This window comes from Ranitomeya imitator, chromosome 1, assembly GCF_032444005.1.
Source record: "Ranitomeya imitator isolate aRanImi1 chromosome 1, aRanImi1.pri, whole genome shotgun sequence".
In the NCBI taxonomy this organism is placed as follows: Eukaryota; Metazoa; Chordata; class Amphibia; order Anura; family Dendrobatidae; genus Ranitomeya; species Ranitomeya imitator.
The window spans coordinates 1,037,750,944-1,037,772,900 of record NC_091282.1 but is presented as its reverse complement, the minus strand read 5'-3'; the positions used below and the strand labels follow the sequence as shown (position 1 = coordinate 1,037,772,900).

The 21,957-nt window shown below is 42.1% G+C and overlaps 1 protein-coding gene across 1 annotated transcript in view; it reads left to right on the top strand.

Moving 5' to 3' along the window:
• LRBA (LPS responsive beige-like anchor protein) overlaps positions 1–21,957 on the top strand; it is an 825,317-nt gene that overhangs the window by 629,755 nt on the left and 173,605 nt on the right. The window contains exons 44-45 of the mRNA XM_069744053.1: positions 15,483–15,623; positions 19,275–19,394. Coding sequence (XP_069600154.1) covers positions 15,483–15,623; positions 19,275–19,394 — 261 coding nt within the window. The remainder of the gene's footprint in view (positions 1–15,482; positions 15,624–19,274; positions 19,395–21,957) is intronic.

The following is a 21,957-nucleotide window of genomic DNA, read 5'->3' as shown; positions in this document are numbered from 1 at the left end:
GAAGTAAATTTTTTGTGAAAAAAAGTTACATGTTAATTTTTATTTAAACATTCCAAAAATTCCTGTGAAACACCTGAAGGGTTAATAAACTTCTTGAATGTGGTTTTGAGAACCTTGAGGGGTGCAGTTTTTAGAATCGTGTCACACTTGGGTATTTTCTATCATATAGACTCCTCAAAATGACTTCAAATGAGATGTGGTCCCTAAAATAAAATGGTGTTGTAAAAATGAGAAATTTCTGGTCATCTTTTAACCCTTATAACTCCCTAACAAAAAAATTTTGGTTCCAAAATTGTGCTGATGTAAAGTAGACATGTGGGAAATGTTACTTATTAAGTATTTTGTGTGACATATCTCTGTGATTTAATTGCATAAAAATTCAAAGTTGGAAAATGTTTCACAAATAAACGCAGGTAATATCAAAGAAATTTTACCACTATCATGAAGTACAATATGTCACGAGAAAACATTGTCAGAATCACCGGGATCCGTTGAAGCGTTCCAGAGTTATAACCTCATAAAGGGACAGTGATCAGAATTGTAAAAATTGGCCCGGTCATTAATGTGCAAACCACCCTTGGGGGTAAAGGGTTTAAACACTAGGGGGAGCAGCTGCTGAAATTTCAGAAAAACCTAGTGTACAACTAGCTCACATTACAGCACTGCAGTAATTATGGGCGGAGTCTGCTGACCTGTGTGATGTCTCCTCTCCTCCCCTTCTGGGTGTTTGCTAAGGGATTAGAGAGGATGATATTCAGGAACCAAATGAGCAGCCATTTTGTTGGTGACTGCAGAGTATGGCTGCCGTCACACTATCAGTATTTCGTCAGTATTTTACCTCAGTATTTGTATTTGTAAGCCAAAACCAGGAGTGGAACAATTAGAGGAAAAGTATAATAGAAACATATGCATCACTTCTGCATTTATCACCCACTCCTGGTTTTGGCTTACAAATACTGAGGTAAAATACTGACCAAATACTGAACGTGGACGGCAGCCTTAGGCTACTTTCACACTAGCGTTGTTGGCTGTACGTTGCAATGCGTCGTTCAGGAGAAAAAACACATCCTGCAAAGTTGTCTGCAGGATGCGTTTTTTCCCTGTAGACTAACATTACCGACGTATTGCCACACGTTGCAACTGTCGTGCGACGGTTGCGTCATGTTTTGGTGGACCGCCGCCACAAAAAAAGTTACATATAACGTACGTTTGTGCGTCGAGTCCACCATTTTCGACCGCGCATGCACGGCCGAAACTCCGCCCCATCCTCCCCAGACCTTACAATGGGGCAGCGGAAGCGTCGTAAGACTGCTTCCGCTGCCCACGTCGGACATTTCTTTCACAGCATACGTCGGTACGTTGGCCCGACGCACTGCGACGGACCCGTACCGACGCTAGTGTGAAAGCAGCCTTATACCGACAAGTAGACTGTCACCGAGGATGGCAGGCAGCAAGGATTCTTGGAGATATATGGTGGAGGGAGCAGGGTGACAGCAGCAGAGATTATTTCAGGAGAGCAGTGTGCTGGTCTATAGGGGCCCCCTGTTTGGTGCGCGGAGCAGCCAGGGATTGTACATAGAGCGCTGTCTTTTATACTCATGGATGGACCGTCTGCTCCACAGAAATCCAGGAAACATTTCTGCGGATTGATGGCCTGGTCTGATCCAGACTTTGCATACAGACCCCATTCCCCTCCTCAGATCCTGTCTTCTCCATCCTGTCCTTGCAATATGTGAAAGCGAGGTGACAGGCGCAGTCTGGGGTGATTAAGGGAAGGAAATGTAGCCATATAGTAACGATAAAAATGAGACCCCTCTCTTCAGCTAGCTCACCAGCCTTTCCCCTGACTACACCTAACTGGAGGTCATACTACCCCCTCTATTACCCCAGACCCACGTGCAGGTGCTCAGCCAGAACCACCATAGAATGGGTCCGCTTTCTGAAGATAATACTGCCATAGTGTTCTCACATAATACCGCCATATAGATCACACACAATACTATCAAATAGATCAGGGGTCCCCAACTCCAGTCCTCAAGGCCCACCAACATGTCATGTTTTCAGGATTTCCTTAGTCTTGCCCAGGTAATAATTGCATCACCTGTGCAATGCAAAGGAAATCCTGAAAACATGACCTGTTGGTGGGCCTTGAGGACTGGAGTTGGGGACCTCTGAAATAGATCACACAATACTGTCATACAGTTCTCACATAATACCGCCATATACATCACACATAATACTGCCATAGTGTTCACATAATACCGCCATATAGATCACACATAATACTGCCATAGTGTTCTCACATAATACCACCATAGAGATCACACATAATACTGCCATAGTGTTCTCACATAATACCGCCATATATATCACACATAATACTGCCATAGTGTTCTCACATCATACCGCCATATAGATCACACATAATACCGCCAGTGTTCTCACATAATACCACCATATAGATCACACACAATACTATCAAATAGATCACACAATACTGTCATACAGTTCTCCCATAATACCGCCATATACATCACACATAATACTGCCATAGTGTTCACATAATACCGCCATATAGATCACACATAATACTGCCATAGTGTTCTCACATAATACCACCATAGAGATCACACATAATACTGCCATAGTGTTCTCACATAATACCGCCATATAGATCACACATAATACTGCCATAGTGTTCTCACATCATACCGCCATATAGATCACACATAATACTGCCATAGTGTTCTCACATAATACCGCCATATAGATCACACACAATACCACCATATAATTCTCACAATACTGATCAAGCATAATACCACCATACAGATAACATAATACCGTCATATACATCTCACATAATGCCATAATACAGCATGACCCCCGCAGCTCCTGTTATCGCACGCATTGAGTTGTGTGTGCAATGGGGAAAGATATGCAGGGGGGAGAGGAGTGCATAGGAGAGGATTAGATACACGGTTCACCAGACAGTATCACACGAGAGGATTAGATAAACTGCTCAGCATAATATCACACAGTATAGGATTAGATACACGGCTCAGCAGACAGTATCACACAGGAGAAGATTAGATACATGGCTCAGCAGACAGTATCACAAAGGAGAGGATTAGATACACGGCTCAGCAGACAGTATCACACAGGAGAGGATCAGATACACGGCTCAGCAGACCAGACAATATCACACAGGAGAGGATTAGATACACGGCTCAGCATAATATCACACAGTATAGGATTAGATGCATGGCTCAGCATAGTATCACACATGAGAGGATTAGATACACGGGCCAGCAGACAGTATCACACAGGAGAGGATTAGATACACGGCTCAGCACAATATAGTGATAGATGCACGGTCTGATGTCCTGTGAGGAGCTGCAGTGATAGGTCGTGCAGCACAGAGCCTCCCCATCCCCCTCTGTTACCTCTCTGCAGCTCCTGATAGAGGACATCAGACCACAGCTCTCCTTCACCCTCTCTAGAGATTACAGCCACACACCAGGCAGCAGAGGACAGGGAACGGCCGCTGACAGTGTGAGGGGAGACGGATGTAGCTGGCCCTCCAACAGCACAGCTCTCAGTCACAGTGGAGCTCACAGGTACACTCCACTGTAGGCTGAAGCAAGATGGCGCCGATCTCCTGCCTCTGCTGTGATGTGGAGACAGCCCGGTGGGCGTGGCCACATCAGAGCAGAGAGCAGCTGAGCTTATAATGGTAGCTATGGGGTCGGCTCCCGACTGCAGCCTCCTATGTCCAGGGCTGCCGTATTTGCAGAGTGTAAGTGTCGTGCTGGGACTCTTACACTTCTGCAAAGCAAAATGGTGGCGCCCAGTGGCTGCAAAAATAATTAACAATAAAAAAGATATTAAAGTTAAAAAAAATTATTTTGTATTAAAAATAATTGTTTATATAAACAATGATTTTTAATACAAAAACAAAATTGCGGCACCTTCTCTTTAACCCCTTTCTGACATCGGACGTACTATCCCGTCGAGGTGGGGTGGGCCCCCATGACCACGGATGGGATAGGGATAGTACGTCCAGCGCGATCGGCAGCGCTCACGGGGGGAGTGCGGCCGATCGCGGCTGGGTGTCAGCTGCCTATCGCAGCTGACATCTGGCACTATGTGCCAGGAGCGGTCACGGACCGCCCCCGGCACATTAACCCCTGGCACACCGCGATCAAACATGATCGCGATGTGCCGGCGGTGCAGGGAAGCATCGCGCAGGGAGGGTCTTACCTCCCTTCCTGCCTGCTCCAGGCCCGGATCCAAGATGGCCGCGGATCCGGGTCCTGCAGGGAGGGAGGTGGCTTCACAGAGCCTGCTCAGAGCAGGCACTGTGAAGCAGCCTGCACTGCTATCAGATCGGTGATCTGACAGAGTGCTGTGCACACTGTCAGATCACCGATCTGTGATGAAATCCAAAAAGAGAAAAACCGCACCCTATGTCCATACAGCTTCCATTCGCATATTGGCGCAAGTCAATGCCAAGGGGTCCAGCCCGGCTGCAAGTCCATATCCCAGAATAGAAGATAGACAGCGCCACAACGGTCAGTGATGAAGACCTTACGTGTTTAATCTGCCTCCTGCGGCGACGTTTCGGTACAATAACCTTTATCAAGCACAGTGTAACACATGTTCCAACCACCATTATATACAAATAGCACCACCCCCTATTTAGCGGTACACCAATAGGGATACAGCACCATACTGAAAAAAGACATATACATATAAATACATATCAAAATCACATTACAAATACTTTAACAATGACAATATCTAATCTAACAAAGATCTACTAGCTCCGATCGCTCTAATGTCAGAAATCCAGCCCACAATAGCACAGAAAGCTTCCCCACCTTACAGTTGTAAACAAATGACGTTCCTCCAACAGACATGCAGCATTCCCCGTAACCAGGATACCAGCCAACCCCCAAGATGACCTCAGAACGGCTGCTGTCCAATCATATTCACAGTTCCTTGTCATGTGATCGCAAAAAGTTCCAGCATACAAAGTGTATAACTGCGCAGGTCCAGTCCTCTCTCCTTGTTGTCCTGACGAAAATATCCACTGCGCCTGACTGAAACGGCGTCCGTGTGGGACCAAATCAAGAGTGGTACTGCGCAGGCTCCAAGTCCTCACCAAGCGCTCGTATACTTTGAAAGGCAGAGGCAGCAGTGCACATGTCCCACATACCTCAGGTGCATCGTAGAATAATCAGACATCTGCAGATGTACTTTACTAATGTCTTTACTTCCACAGTAATAGAGAATCCAGCAGCGCAAGAGTCTGTTAGCATTAAACCTGGAAACTCATGATAAAGAAGCAATGATAGCAAGAAAAAAAAAAAAAAAGTGCACAGGCAAATCTATATAGAACAGCACCAACACATCAATAATAAATATAAGCATATATATGTATATATAGAGAAATCGAGCATTTATCATATTATCACAATCTAATACATATAAAAAACACTTATCTCATTATACGATGTGGATAAAAGGCTAAGGAGATATTATACATGTCTGTAACCATACCAACATAACCAATAGCCTTCTCTCAAGGAAAAAGGCAACAAAATGATGAAGGAAAAAAGGAAAGAAAAGGGGTATAGCAGCACATTTTCAAAAGTGAAGAACACTATTGCATATAGAGGAGAACGTCTATTATATATAGTCCAAATTACTTGGTCGGCTGAACTCCCAAAGCGAGCAATCATCAATACAAATAGAGTAAGTATACTACAGCTCATAAAGAATGAGACTCCTAAAACAAGAATAGAAAAGTATATAACACTAGCTGAAGAGCCCGGCGTTGCCTGGGCATAGTAAATATCTGTGGTTAGTTATAGCACCTCACTTCTCTTATTTTCCCATCACGCCTCTCATTTTCCCAATCACATCTTTCATTTTCCCCCTCATATCTCTCATTTTCTCCCTTACACCTCTCATTTTCTCCCTCACTCCTCTCATTCCCCCCTAACACTTGTCATTTCGACCTCACATCTGTCATTTTCCGATCACTCCACTATTTTCCCTCACTCCTCTTTCGACCTCACATCTGTCATTTTCCGATCACTCCACTATTTTCCCTCACTCCTCTCATTTTGCACTCACACCTTTTGATTTTCACCTCAGTATATACATGTTTGTCATCTCCCTTATATATAGTATATACCTGTATGTCATCTCCTGTATATAGTATATACCTGTATGTCATCTCCCCTGTATATATAATATACCTGCTGTGTCATCTCCCCTGTATATAGTATATACCTGTATGTCATCTTCTATATATAGTATATACCTGTATGTCATCTCCTTCTATATATAGTATATACCTGTATGTCATCTCCTCCTGTATATAGTATATACCTGTGTGTCATCTCCCCTGTATATAGTATATATCTGTGTGTCATCTCCTCCTGTATATAGTATGCGCGTGGCGAGTTTTGAGCGGCGACTTTTGTGTTTCGACTTTTATGTGGCGAGGTTGGTGTATTTGTGGTGAAATGTGTGCTGAGGGTAATATGTGTTCAAGCACGTGGTAGTGTGTGGCGCATTTTGTGTGTGTTCATATCCCCGTGTGTGGTGAGTATCCCATGTCGGGGCCCCACCTTAGCAACTGTACGGTATATACTATTTGGCGCCATCGCTCTCATTCTTTAAGTCCCCCTTGTTCACATCTGGCAGCTGTCAATTTGCCTCCTACACTTTTCCTTTCATTTTTTCCCATTATGTAGATAAAGGCAAAATTGTTTGGTGAATTGGAAAGCGCGGGGTTAAAATTTCACCTCACAAGATAGCCTATGACGCTCTCGGGGTCCAGACGTGTGACTGTGCAAAATTTTGTTGCTGTAGCTGCGACACCTCCAACACTTTTCCTTTCACTTTTTCCCCATTATGTAGATAGGGGCAAAATTGTTTGGTGAATTGGAAAGCGCGGGGTTAAAATTTCACCTCACAACATAGCCTATGACGCTCTCGGGGTCCAGACGTGTGACTGTGCAAAATTTTGTGGCTGTGGCTGCGACGGTGCAGATGCCAATCCCGGACATACATACACACATTCAGCTTTATATAGTAGATAGTTAAAAACAATATACTAAAAAGGATACTGCAGAGAATATAAAACGGATGCTAAAGACAACAGCTCTGTTGGTACTCTATGTTCATTCCCCTAGGATGCAGGGTGTCAAGCTCAAAAATCCATCTCAGTTCTTTTCTCTTCAAAAGTGCAATACGGTCTCCACCCCGTCGCATCACCGGTACATCATCAATAACTCTGTATCTTAATTGGTTGACTGAATGACCCATTTCGTGAAAATGTCTCGGTACAGGTAGTTCCAATATTTGAGTCCTAATTGTACTCTTGTGTTTGCTGATCCTAGCCTTGACCTCCATTGTGGTCTCCCCCACATAGAAGAGACCACAAGGGCAGGTCAAGACATATATCACAAAATTGCTCCTACATGTGTACCGTTTCCTGATCTCATATCTTTTACCAGTATAAGGATGACAAAACGAAGCCCCCTTAATCATATTACTGCAAGATGCACAGCCTAGGCACGGAAAGTTGCCAAGACTAGGTTGGCTCAATGTCATTTGTAGGTCTCTCTTGGAACTCCCAATATCAGATAAAACCAATTCATCTCTCAAGTTCTTATTCCTCCTATAAGAAAACAGTGGAGGTGTTTGAAATCCGGCAACATTAGCGTGGCCCCTGCTCAACAAAGGCCAATGCCTACGTATAATGTCTGAGACCCTAGAACTCATGCCACCATAAGTGGTTACAAAAGGGATTCTTTTATTTGACTCAACCCTTTCTTTAGGGGCCAAAAGATCTTCACGTCTAATGGTCAAAGCCCGCTGTTTAAATTTCTCAAGTAACCCCTTGATAGAAATTTCCGGCACACCGATCTGTGATGTCCCCCCCTGGGACAAAGTAAAAAAGTTAAAAAAAATTTTTCCAAATGTGTAAAAAAAAATAAAAAATATTCCTAAATAATGAAAAAAAATATATATGTATTATTCCCATAAATACATTTCTTTATCTAAATAAATAAAAAAAACAATAAAAGTACATATATTTAGTATCGCCGCGTCCGTAACGGCCCGACCTATAAAACTGGCCCACTAGTTAACCCCTTCAGTAAACACCGTAAGAAAAAAAAAAAAACGAGGCAAAAAACGACGCTTTATTATCATACCGCCGAACAAAAAGTGGAATAACACGCGATCAAAAGGACAGATATAAATAACCATGGTACCGCTGAAAGCGTCATCTTGTCCCGCAAAAAACGAGCCGCCATACAGCATCATCAGCAAAAAAATAAAAAAGTTATAGTTCTGAGAATAAAGCGATGCCAAAATAATAATTTTTTCTATAAAATAGTTTTTATTGTATAAAAGTGCCAAAACGTAAAAAAATGATATAAATGAGGTGTCGCTGTAATCGTACTGACCCGAAGAATAAAACTGCTTTATCAATTTTACCAAACGCGGAACGGTATAAACGCCTCCCCCAAAAGAAATTCATGAATAGCTGGTTTTTGGTCATTCTGTCTCACAAAAATCGGAATAAAAAGCGATCAAAAAATGTCACGTGCCCGAAAATGTTACCAATAAAAACGTCAACTCGTCCCGCAAAAAACAAGACCTCACATGACTCTGTGGACCAAAATAGGGAAAAATTATAGCTCTCAAAATGTGGTAACGCAAAAAATATTTTTTGCAATAAAAAGCGTCTTTCAGTGTGTGACGGCTGCCAATCATAAAAATCCGCTAAAAAACCCGCTATAAAAGTAAATCAAACCCCCCTTCATCACCCCCTTAGTTAGGGAAAAATTAAAAAAAATGTATTTATTTCCATTTTCCCATTAGGGCTAGGGATAGGGCTAGGGCTAGGGTTAGGGCTAGGGCTACAGTTTGGGTTGGGGCTAAAGTTACAGTTAGGGTTTAGATTACATTTACGGTTGGGAATAGGGTTGGGATTAAGGTTAGGGGTGTGTCAGGGTTAGAGGTGTGGTTAGGGTTACCGTTGGAATTAGGGTTAGAGGAGTGTTTGGATTAGGGTTTCAGTTATAATTGGGGGGTTTCCACTGTTTAGGCACATCAGGGGCTCTCCAAAAGCGACATGGCGTCCGATCTCAATTCCAGCCAATTCTGCGTTGAAAAAGTAAAACAGTGCTCCTTCCCTTCCGAGCTCGCCCGTGTGCCCAAACAGGGGTTTACCCCAACATATGGGGTATCAGCGTACTCAGGACAAATAGGACAACAACTGTGGGGGTCCAATTTCTCCTGTTACCCTTGGGAAAATACAAAACTGGGGGCTAAAAAATAATTTTTGTGGGAAAAAAAAGATTTTTTATTTTTAAGGCTCTGCGTTTTAAACTGTAGTGAAACACTTGGGGGTTCAAAGCTCTCACAACACATCTAGATGAGTTCCTTAGGGGGTCTAGTTTCCAAAATGGTGTCACTTGTGGGGGGTTTCTGCTGTTTAGGTACATTAGGGGCTCTGCAAATGCAATGTGACACCTGCAGACCATTCCATCTAAGTCTGCATTCCAAATGGAGCTCCTTCCCTTCCGAGCCCTCCCATGCGCCCAAACAGTGGTTCCCCCCCACATATGGGGTATCAGCGCACTCAGGACAAATTGGACAACAAATTTTGGGGTCCAATTTCTCCTGTTACCCTCGGGAAAATACAAAACTGGGGGCTAAAAAATAATTTTTGTGGGAAAAAATTTTTGTTTTATTTTTACGGCTCTCCATTATAAACTTCTGTGAAGCCCTTGGTGGATCAAAGCGCTCACCACACATCTAGATAAGTTCCTTAGGGGGTCTACTTTGCAAAATGGTGTCACTTGTGAGGGGTTTCTACTATTTAGGTACATTAGGGGCTCTGCAAACGCAACATGGCGTCTCATCTCAATTCCTGTCAATTTTGCATTGAAAAGTCAAACGGCGCTCCTTCCTTTCCGAGCTCTCCCATCCGCCCAAACAGTGGTTTACCCCCACATATGGGGTATCGGCGTACTCAGGACAAATTGTACAACAACTTTTGGGGTCCAATTTCTTCTCTTACCCTTGGAAAAATAAAAAATTGGGGGCGAAAAGATAATTTTTGTGAAAAAATATGATTTTTTATTTTTACGGTTCTGCATTATAAACTTCTGTGAAGCACTGGGTGGGTCAAAGTGCTCACCACACCTCTAGATAAGTTGCTTAGGGGGTCTACTTTCCAAAATGGTCTCACTTGTGGGAGGTTTCAATGTTTAGGCACATCAGTGGCTTTCCAAACGCTACATGGCGTCCCATCTCAATTCCTGTCAATTTTGCATTGAAAAGTCAAACGGCGCTCCTTCCCTTCCGAGCTCTCCCATCCGTCCAAACAGTGGTTTACCCCCACATATGGGGTATCAGCGTACTCAGGACAAATTGTACAACAACTTTTGGGGTCCAATTTCTTCTCTTACCCTTGGAAAAATAAAAAATTGGGGGCGAAAAGATAATTTTTGTGAAAAAATATGATTTTTTATTTTTAAAAGTCAAATGGCGCTCCTTCGCTTCCGAGCTGTGCCATGCGCCCAAACAGTGGTTTACCCGCACATGTTGGGTATTGGCGTACTCAGGACAAATTGTACAACAATGTTTGGGGTCCATTTTCTCCTTTTACCCTTGGTAAAATAAAACAAATTGGAGCTGAATTAAATTTTTTGTGAAAAAAAGTTAAATGTTCCTTTTTTTTTTAGACATTCAAAAAATTCCTGTGAAGCACCAGAAGGGTTAATAAACTTCTTGAATGTGGTTTTGAGCACCTTGAGGGGTGTAGTTTTTAGAATGGTGTCACACTTGGGTATTTTCTATCATATAGACCCCTCAAAATGACTTCAAATGAGATGTGGTCCCTAAAAAAAAAATGGTGTTGTAGAAATGAGAAATTGCTGGTCAACTTTTCACCCTTATAACTCCCTAACAAAAAAAAATTTTGGTTCCAAAATTGTGCTGATGTAAAGTAGACATGTGGGAAATGTTACTTATTAAGTATTTTGTGTGACACATCTCTGTGATTTAATTGCATAAAAATTCAAAGTTGGAAAATTGCGAAATTTTCATAATTTTCGCCAAATTTCCGTTTTTTTCACAAATAAACGCAGGTACTATCAAAGAATTTTTACCATTGTCATGAAGTACAGTATGTCACGAGAAAACAATGTCAGATTCACTGGGATCCGTTGAAGCGTTCCAGAGTTATAACCTCATAAAGGGACAGTGGTCAGAATTGTAAAAATTGGCCCGGTCATTAACGTGCAAACCCTTGGGGGTAAAGGGGTTAATTTTGTGACCTAATGTTTTCTTGTATCAATGCATAAAGGACTTTATAGTTCAGTTTCCTGGATCTCATGGGCTCTCACTACGGTGGCTTGCAAAAGTATTTATCCACTTAGCTTTTTACCTATTTTGTTACATTACAACCTTTGTATAAATATTTTTGTAATCTGATTTGTGTGATGCATCGGCACCAGAGTCTAAGTTGGTGATGTGAGAAAAATATAGGCATAAATTAAATTTATGGGATCAAAGAACTTAAAATTGTCATGTGCATATGTATTCACCCTTTTGATATGAAAGGTCACAGAGGTTGCAACACAATTAACTCCTTACCCCCCAGAGCTTTTTTCAGTTTTACGTTTTAGTTTTTTTGCTCCCCTCCTTCCCTGAGCCATAACTTTTTTATTTTTCCTTCAATATGGCCATGTGAGGGCTTATTTTTTGCAGTACAAGTTGTACTTCTGAACTACACCATTGGTTTTACCATGTTGTGTACTACAAAAAAAGGGGAAAAAATTCCAAGTGATGTGAAATTCCAAAAAAAGTGCAATCCCACACTTGTTTTTTGATTGGCTTTTTTGCCAAGTTCAATAAATACTAAAGCTGACCTGCCATTATGATTCTCCAGGTCATAGACACCAAACATGTCTAGGTTATTTTTTATCTAAATGGTAAAAAAAAAATTCCAAACTTTGCTAAAAAAAAAAATGCACAATTTTCCGATACCCGAAGCATCTCCATTATTTGTGACCTTGGGTTGGGCGAGGGCTTATTTTTTGCATGCCAAGCTGACGTTTTTAATGATACCATTTCGGTGCAGATATACGTTCTTTTGATCGCCCATTATTGCATTTTAATGCAATGTCGCAGCGACCAAAAAAATGTGATTCTGGCGTTCTGAATTTTTTTCTCGCTGTGCCGCTATCGATCAGGTGAATTCTTTTTTTTTTTTTTTAATTCATAAATCCGGCGATTCTGAACGCAGCAATACCAAATGTGTGTAGGTTTGATTTTTTTTTTGTTTTATTGTTTTATTTTGTACAGGGCGAAAGGGGGGTGATTGGAACTTTTTATATTTATTTTTTCATATTTTTTAAAACATTTTTTTTTTTTACTTTTGCCATGCTTTAATAGCCTTGGGAGGTTAGAAGCTGGCATAGCCTGATCGGCTCTGCTACATAGGAATGATGCTCAGATCGCTCCTATGTAGCTAAATTACAGCATTGCTATGAGCGCCGACCACAGGGTGGCTCTCACAGCAATCTGGCATCAACAGCCATAGAGGTCTGCAGGAGACCTCTAGTTGTTAAGCCAACGCACCGATGACCCCCGGTCATGTGATGGGGGGTCACCGGTGCGCAAATTTTTGGCCGGATGTGCTTGTTAAATGCTGCTGTCAGAGTTTGACGGTGGCATTTAACTAGTTAATAGGTGCAGGCGGATGGTGATTCTGCCCGCACCTATTGCGGGCACATGTCAGCTGTTCAAAACAGCTGACATGTCCCGACTTTGATGCGGGCTCACCGCCAGAGCCCGCATCAAAGCGCAGGGTCTCTGCCATCAGACGTACTATTCCGTCCGATGGCAGATAGAGGTTAAGCAATGGTAATCACTAGCCAAACAACGCCATGAAGACCAAGGAGATTTACAAACAAATCAGGGACAAAGTGTTTGAGAAGTACAAGTCCCAACCTCTGGTGATCCCCCAGAGCACCATCAAATCCATTTTCATTAAATGGAAAGAACATGCAACCACAATAAAGGTACCGTCACACTAAACGATATCGGTAGCGATCCGTGACGTTGCAGCGTCTTGGCTAGCGATATCGTTCAGTTTGACACACAGCAGCGATCAGAATCCTGCTGTGATGTCGTTGGTCGCTGCAGAAAGTCCAGCACTTTATTTCGTCGCTGGACTCCCTGCAGACATCGCTGAATCGGCGTGTGTGACACTGATTCAGCGATGTCTTCGCTGGTAACCAGGGTAAACATCGGGTTACTAAGCGCAGGGCCGCGCTTAGTAACCCGATGTTTACCCTGGTTACCAGCGTAAAAGTAAAAAAAAACAAACGCTTCATACTTCCGCTGTCTGTCCCTCGGCGCTGTGCTTCTCTGCCCTGTGTTAAGCACAGCGGCCGGAAAGCACAGCGGTGACGTCACCGCTCTGCTTTCCGGCCGCTGTGCTCACAGTCGGTGCAGGAAAGCACAGCGCCGAGGGACAGACAGTGAAGGTAAGTATGTAGTGTTTGGTTTTTTTTACTTTTACGCTGGTAATCGGGGTAAACATCGGGTTACTAAGCGCGGCCCTGCGCTTAGTAACCCGATGTTTACCCTGGTTACCGGGGACCTCGGGATCGTTGGTCGCTGGAGAACTGTCTGTGTGACAGCTCTCCAGCGACCAAACAGCGATGCTGCAGCGATCCGGATCGTTGTCGGTATCGCTGCAGCGTTGTTTAGTGTGACGGTACCTTTAATCTGCAAAGAGAGGGCTGGCCACCAAAACTCTAATGCCCTCCTTGCCCACACTGAATCTGAGAGGCAGCACAGAGACCAAAGGTAACCCTGAAAAAGCTGCAGAGTTCTCAAGCAGAGAGTATCTGTCTATTCAGTCACAATACACCGTACAGTACACTCCATAGAGGTGGCCTTTATGGAAGAGTGGGCAGAAAAAAGCCTTTACTTATGAAAAAAAAAAAAAAATTTGTATGGATCAATTTGAGTTTGCCAAACAGATATATGGGAGACTCCACAATTGCATTGAGGAAAGTGCTGTGGTCAGAATAGACCAAAATTAAAATTTTGTGCCACCAAGGTAACCACTATATCTGGCGCCACACTAACACAGCTCATCATTGCAAGAACGCCATCCCCACAGTGAAAAAGGATGGTGGTAACATCATGCTGTTTTTCAGCAGCAGGGAAAGGGAAAATGGTCAAAGTCAAGGGGGAGATGGATTGTGCGAAATACAGGGATATTCTGGGCTATCCTGTCCTCGCCGCACCTTCTCCTGTATGAGCGGTCACGTGGGGCCGCCGATTACAGTCATGAATATGCGGCTCCACCTCCCTACGTGACCGCTCATACAGGACACTGCGAGGGAGCCTGGTGAGTATTTTAGTAACAGCGTCGGGTGTGGTGGGTCCCTGGGTTCCTCCTCTAGGTAACTATGCCTTTATCACTTTATTTGCAGTAGTCTGTATTTCCATCATCTGTATGGGTTTACCTTAGATATTTTGTCTATTTGTTATACATGCCTATTTCTGTTTATAGGGCTCGTATTTATTCAGGTGCATTTTACTTAGTTACATATGTCCATTAATTTATACCCAGCCTGTTATCTTTATTGCACTACTGTTTCTTTTTAGGTTGCTTCCTGCATGGATCCCACTGTTTTTGTCCTGCATCAGTGGTTACTTTCGCATTATTTATTTATTGTATGTTTTTAATGATTGTTTCAATAAAGATTATATATGTTTTTTACTTTTTGGTCTTTGTGTGAAGGTCCTTTGTCGGTAGTATTATGTGATTTCCTTCATGACCCTGTTAGGAATATTATTTGGTGTTTTTTATATAGCGGTAACATATTCCGCAGCGCTTTACAGTTTGCACATTATCATCGCTGTCCCTGATGGGGTTCACAATCTACATTCCCAATCTACAACCGCAGAACCCGAAGGAAACACACGCAAACACTGGGAAAACATACAAACTCATTGCAGATGTTGTCCTTGGTAGGATTTGAACCCAGGAGCCAGCGCTGCAAGGCTGCTGTGCTAACCACTGAGCCACCAGTGCCGCCTGATGTACAGTATCAATACATACTTGTACCTAAAACCGTATTTCCCATGTAGAATCATGTCTCTGTCTTGAATAACATTCCCTCCTGGGATTAATTATGTTCTGCTTTTTGTAGCTTTGAGTCTGGACTGTCACTTTATGATCTTCAGTTGTCTTGCTGACGTCTCTGGGGAGCCATCTCTCGAGCCTTGTCACTCCTTTGTCACCATGTATGCAATTGCTAGTCATGTTAGGCCTCTTCAGCAAACAATCTAGTATTGTTTTTGTTTAAATGTAACACTGTTTTTTTTTTTTTGTATAACAGAATCTCTTTCTCTTCCAGCCTGTTGGAGCTCTGAATCCCAAACGCGCAGCCTACTTTACAGAGCGCTATGAGACCTGGGAGGATGAACAGGTTCCGAAGTTTCACTACGGCACCCATTACTCTACTGCTAGCTTTGTACTCAGCTGGCTTTTAAGAATTGTAAGTTAATTTTTGGATTCCTATTCAAAGACAGCTGTCATTTTATAAAGTGCAGTACTCAAATATGCTTACGGTATTTCTGTTAACCTGCCTCATGTTTAAGGTGACTGTAGAAAAATGTTGTTAACCGTAATACAATGTATGAAATTTCTTCTCGAATAACATTTTTATGTTCATACTTAGAGAATGTGAGCTCTTGATGACCACCAAGTAATTTAATGGTTTTCTAGGTTTAGAATAATGATGGTCAAGCGCGACGCCCTTCAAACAGATCATTGCTGGCAGCGCTGGAAGTTGACTTGCCACCAGTTGGATAGCGATGGCGAGTTCTAAGGACAGACCATCAGTGTTCTGAGATTTGAAATCCCCTCTTATAAAGATATCCCCCCCTCGGAAAAAAAAGAAAAAAAGTCAGCTTTGTCAATGACTGCATGCTCCATTCATGGACAAAACAAACCACCAGTTGCTTTTGCCACATAATGGTTTGTGTGATCATACATTTCCCTACTTAAAGGACTTTATTGGTCTTGTTTATGAACTCCACTTTGTTTTCATGTATGCGCAACGGAAAATCAGCTCTGGCCCACTGCTGTTTTTGAGTTGTGATCATGTTTACGGCATGTGAACAAACACATGTTATTGTTGTCTCGTGTATAAGACTAATCTAAGACTTTTTTCCCTGTATCATTGCATAAGCGCCATTCATTTGAATGGCTGTCCATGTAAAAACAATATATATAGGTATATATATTTTTATTGAAGAGCTGCAATGTTATAAAAAAAATTGGCGTAAATGTACTTTTACATAGAAAAATAACTAAATTGTTATGTTCATGTGCATTTGTAACCTGTTAATTCTGTAGATGCAGTGCTCCTTAGACACCTCTTCTCGGGTCCTTTGTTCTAGTATTTTTGTTACTTAAGTTCTTCATTTGCATAGCTCTATCGCCAGTGTCCTTTATCTGTTCCTAATAATGCTAGGCAACCATATTAAGGCTCTTCTGTAACGCGTTGGTGTTTGGTGGATTAATCAGGAATTGTGTTTATTGATAGCATGTTGGTTTACAATAATGTATGTTTCTGTTAAACCTAAAAGAGCTAATTCATCTAGAAGAAAGTAATTTCTACAGGAGAGCATTAGCAGCATACCATTAATTAAAGCTTGTTAGAATGGTACAAGCAGACATAAATCCTTGATATAATTTATGGGTCCTTGCTAATTTTAGGCAATTATCTACTAATATGGGCTTAAGTGTTCTTTAACTAAGGAAAGGCTTTTCAATCTTTGAAACCTTTTTTTTTATTGCATAAAGAAAATCCAATGAAGGAAAATCAAGGTAGATTTCTTTTCAACAAATATAAGTAATGATGCAAATAAAAATCTTAATGATACATTTTGGGGGAATACATATGTCTACAACCACATCATCAGTAAGCACCATTCACATGGTTCCTGTGGCAGCCATACATGGTAATCTTATAAAACTGCCACCACCACGTGAACACTGTGTGTCAATCACATTTTAACGGCTTTGTTTCAAATGTTAAATTATGAAAATTCTATCACTGCAAATACTTCTGTAATCAACTGTGTATACAAAAAGCTATACAGTTGGCCAAAGAGCGTGGCTGTGTAATATAGGGCAAATAGAGTGAGCCCTATTAGGGACAGGGTTACATATGCTATTATGCTACCTAACTAATTGGAAATATGTGGTAGATTTTAAAACACTTGTTTGTGCTCAAATTGAAAATGGAACCCAGACAAGCAACACAGAAGAAGAGACCCAAAGGTCTCTTCTTCTGTCCAATCACAACTTATTGATCTATCTATCCCCAGGATAGGTCGAAAATATCAGATCGTCGGGATTCCAACACAGGCACTGCTATTGATCAGCAGCTATTTGCTCTGGTTGCTGCCGGATGTGAATCATTGAAATGGAGCTCCTATGTGCTGCTCCATTCACTCTATAGCAGCCGCTGTCAGGCACTGCAGAACTGCGCCTATTACCAAGAATAGCTGTAATGCAGTATCCGGCCATGAGTAAATAAAAAAGCCTTTTACCGCTCAACTCTCCACTCTGTGCATGGCAGGATAATCCAATAAGCAGTAAAAAATCCAGCACCAAGAGGTGTCTGGGACCCCTGCTATTTGTGCCATTTTTTTCTATTGTCAGTTGTTTATGCTAAAGCTTATTGGAGTGCAACCTCTTGGTGCTGCATTTTTTAGTATCTGGCCATAGCAGCTATACATACATTGAAGCTGAGCATTGCAGCTCCATAAAAAATGTTTAGAACCGATGACTGTCAGGAGGGCCGATTTCATATTGATGACCGATCCTTGCTGTGACCGTATAGCCCCTTTACAAAGAAGAGATAGCATGTAGGGGAGAGAAGTTATAACAGCTGTACTTGGGCTGTTGTCAGAATGATGACCTTTTCACTAACTAATATGTATTGGAGTAGAGGACCTGCTTAATTTCAGAATTGTTGAGATTCCCCACATAGATAGCTGAAATGTAATTACCGTATATACTCGAGTATAAGCAGACCCGAGTATAAGCCAACCCACCTAATTTTGCAACAAAAAACTTGGAAAACTTATTGACTCGAGTATAAGCCTAGGGTGGAAAATGCAGCAGCTACCGGTAAATGTCAAAAATAAAAATAGATACCAATAAAAGTAAAATTAATTGAGACATCAGTAGGTTAAGTGTTTTTGAATATCCATATTGAATCAGAAGCCCCATATAATGCTCCATACAGTTCATTATGACCCTATAAGATGCTCCATATACAAATATGCCCCATATAATGCTCCATGCAGTTCTTTATGGCCCCATAGATGCCCCATATAATGCTCCATGCAGTTCTTTATGGCCCCATAGATGCCCCATATAGCATTGTGCCACATGTAATGCTGCTGCTGCACTAAAAAAAAAAAATTGACATACTCCCCTCACGTTGCTGCCCGCTGCTCCTCAGCGTCCCGTCTCTCCGCACTGACTGTGTTCAGGCAGAGGGCGGCGTGCACACTAATACGTCATCGCGCCCTTTGACCTGAACAGTCCGTGCCGAGGATGCGGAAGACAGGGCGGCGGTGGAACACGGAAAGGTGAATATGACATACTCACCTGCTCCCGGCGCTCCTAGCATGGTCCCTGCATGTCCCACGTCTCCGGGAGCGGCAGCTTCTTCCTGTAATGAGCGGTCACGTGGCACCGCTCATTACAGTAATGAATATCCGGCTCCACCCCTATGAGAGTGGAGTCCATATTCATAACTTTAATGAGCGGTACCAGTGACCGGGGAAAAAGCTGCCGCGCCTGAAGATCGTAGGACATGCAGGGACCGCGCCAGGAGCGCCGGGAGCAGGTGAGTATTTGGCAGGCGTCGCTCCCCCTCACCCGCCGAACCAAACCCCCCCCCCGTCTACCCGCCTCCCATGACTCGAGTATAAGCCGAGAGGGGCACTTTCAGACCATTTTTTTGGGCTGAAAATCTCGGCTTATACTCGAATATATACGGTAACAATTTTACACAAATACTAGTAATTAACAGTTTTAAATTGTTTAGCAGTCATGTAACTTTTTATTCTTTCCATTGATCACTTTCATCTTTCCTAACCAATTTTCTGCCGTTTTTCTGTAGGAACCCTTTACAACATTTTTCTTAAATTTCCAAGGTGGGAAATTTGACCATGCTGACAGAGCGTTTTCTTCAGTTTCACGGGCATGGCGTAACTCCCAACGTGACACTTCAGACATCAAGGTAAAGTTTGGGGCTTTATATATGTATTTTTTTACTTAATTTTGAGAGATTGTACACTTGAACCAAGTTTTTTGATTAAAATACAGATCACTGTATAGTCAATAATAGATAATATATACCCTGCCTCCTTTCCATGAATACTATATTGTATTATATTCATACCAGTCGCTAGTTAGGATACAATCACATCCCCGTCCTTATAGCTCATAGCCACAGAGTTCTTTGTTGCGTTAAAGAATTCATCTCGTCAAGATTTTTATTCCGTAATCCGTCCTAACCATCTATGTAATGGTGCGTACGTGTAGTAAAATTCTTACCGATCGCCATCTTCTCCAGTCACATGCCTCTCCAGTCACATGCCGCTCCAGTCACATGCAACCACTTTGCTTCTTCACAGAGGGTTTACTCTGTGGCGCGACGACTGCTTTCTCAATATGAGATTCTCAACAATGCTCCATAGATCGGCATTGGTCACATAGAAACCTGAAGTCCAGGCTGAAGAGCATAGAGGGCAAAAATAAAAACACAAAACATATGTATATAGAACATCATTTTGACTTTTAGCAAACATCTGGCTGCTGTGCAATCAAAATAATGCACTAAAATTGCCATGAGAAGCAGACGCTTGTGCGGATTCGACAATGAGCTGACGTTTTATTTTATCACAGCTAGATCCGCAATATTCACATATTTGGCCGCGATACTACAATATATGAACCAGATTTAGTATATGACCTAAAGGGAATCTGTAGGGGAAAAATGCTTTACTGTACCAATCATTTTACAGAGCAGGAGGTGAAGATTTGAATTATACTGCTTTGTAGGAAAAATTCAGGTGGGCGTTCTCACTTGGTGATTGACAGCACAACAGAGGCTTAAATCCGTTAATTACAAGCAACACTCCATCTTTTCCCCATGATGACATATTGATCTTTTCAGCTCCTCCTGCACTATAACCTGCTGGACTCTACATTTTTAATGTTCTCTTCAGGAAATTTTAGTTGGTTGTGCAAATGACCTGGAAAATCCTGGTTGAATTTGTTTTCTTTTAGCTATTGTGCTTGAAAAAGTAATATAGATCCCTATCAGCTTAAATAGAAAAAACTGTTTCTAAAACCCTCCTCCAAGACAACAAGGACCTGCCTGCTGCTTTAGGGCTCATACATAAGCCTTTTGGGGCTTTCTAAGGTATTTGGAAGGTCATAAGAACAGGTACATGATCTCTGATGTAGTCAATGGTAAACCAGGCCTGCATCAATTAGGGATTAAGGTATTGTCAGCCTCTTCACTTTGAGAATGTTGCAGTGCTTTAAATGAAAACTCCTTTTGTTTATTGCAACACTAATTAAGGGAAAGTAAGCTGATGTCCTTGATGCATGACACGCTGCTGATAATGGCTAATGTCTAACATTTCACTGCCCAAATGAGAAACAGGCCATTACGTCTGGTGCTTCAATAGAGGCCATGGTGATGGATTTTTACACCGTGCTACCCAACATCGATGTTTACCTGATATTTATCAGGGTCGAAGTAAATTAGTTACGGTAATTATTCAAGTTAATTTTGCAATTGTCTCATCTACCATCATTACATCTCATCAAGGGGCCTTTAATAAAGCATATATTTCTAGCATATATTTTACCAAAGGAAAGGTCAAAGTTAAAATTTCCTGGCATTGTGATACTAGTTTATTGTTATTTAAAGAGAACTTGTCTGTGCGAGTTTGTAAAGTAAATTAAAGACATGGCGGTAATGGCGCTGTAATACTGATTACAATGATACCTTTGGTATTTATTTAATCCCCATCTTCTTTAATCCCCATCTGAAGTTTTCAGCTAATTAGATTTTGGTGCTCAGGGACCGGACTGTGCGGTGGGTCTTCTCCCTGTCTGTAATTCCCCTGTCCTACACCTCCCATCGGACTCCTGCGCCCTAAATTAGCAGAGGTTTACAATAAATTACAAGTTCTGCCTGAATCTTTTTCTACAAAACCGTATAATTCAAATTTGCACATGTTTTTTGATGTTTTTTGCCCTCCATGCTCTTCAGGTTCGACACCAGCTTTCTATGTCACCACTGCTGCAGGGCTTATTATCTAAACATAATGCTTATGAAAAATTACTTTTAACAGTGGTCTTCATAAGTCATTGTTCATAAATTGCTTTCTTCAAGCTGGGCAGTAAAAATTGCCTACTCTGTACAAATAAATTGTTGAGAAATTGCTTTAATTACTAATGTTTTCTGCAAAGTGTGTTTGACTTGGATAAGGTGTTATCCGTGCATGTTCGAGTGCTAATCGAGTATCTTGGGCGTGCTCTAATAATATGTTCGAGTCCCTGCGGCTGCATGTCTCACGGCTGTTTGACAGCCTCAACACATGCCGGGATTACTGGTTTGTTAGGCAATCCCCGCATGTGTTGCGTCTGTCTAACAGCCGTGAGACATGCAGCCGCAGGGACTGTAACACATTACTCGAGCACACCCAAGTTACTTGGATAACACCCGAGCATGCTCTGATAATACGATATTCTAGTACGCTCGCTCATCACTAGTAATCATTCAT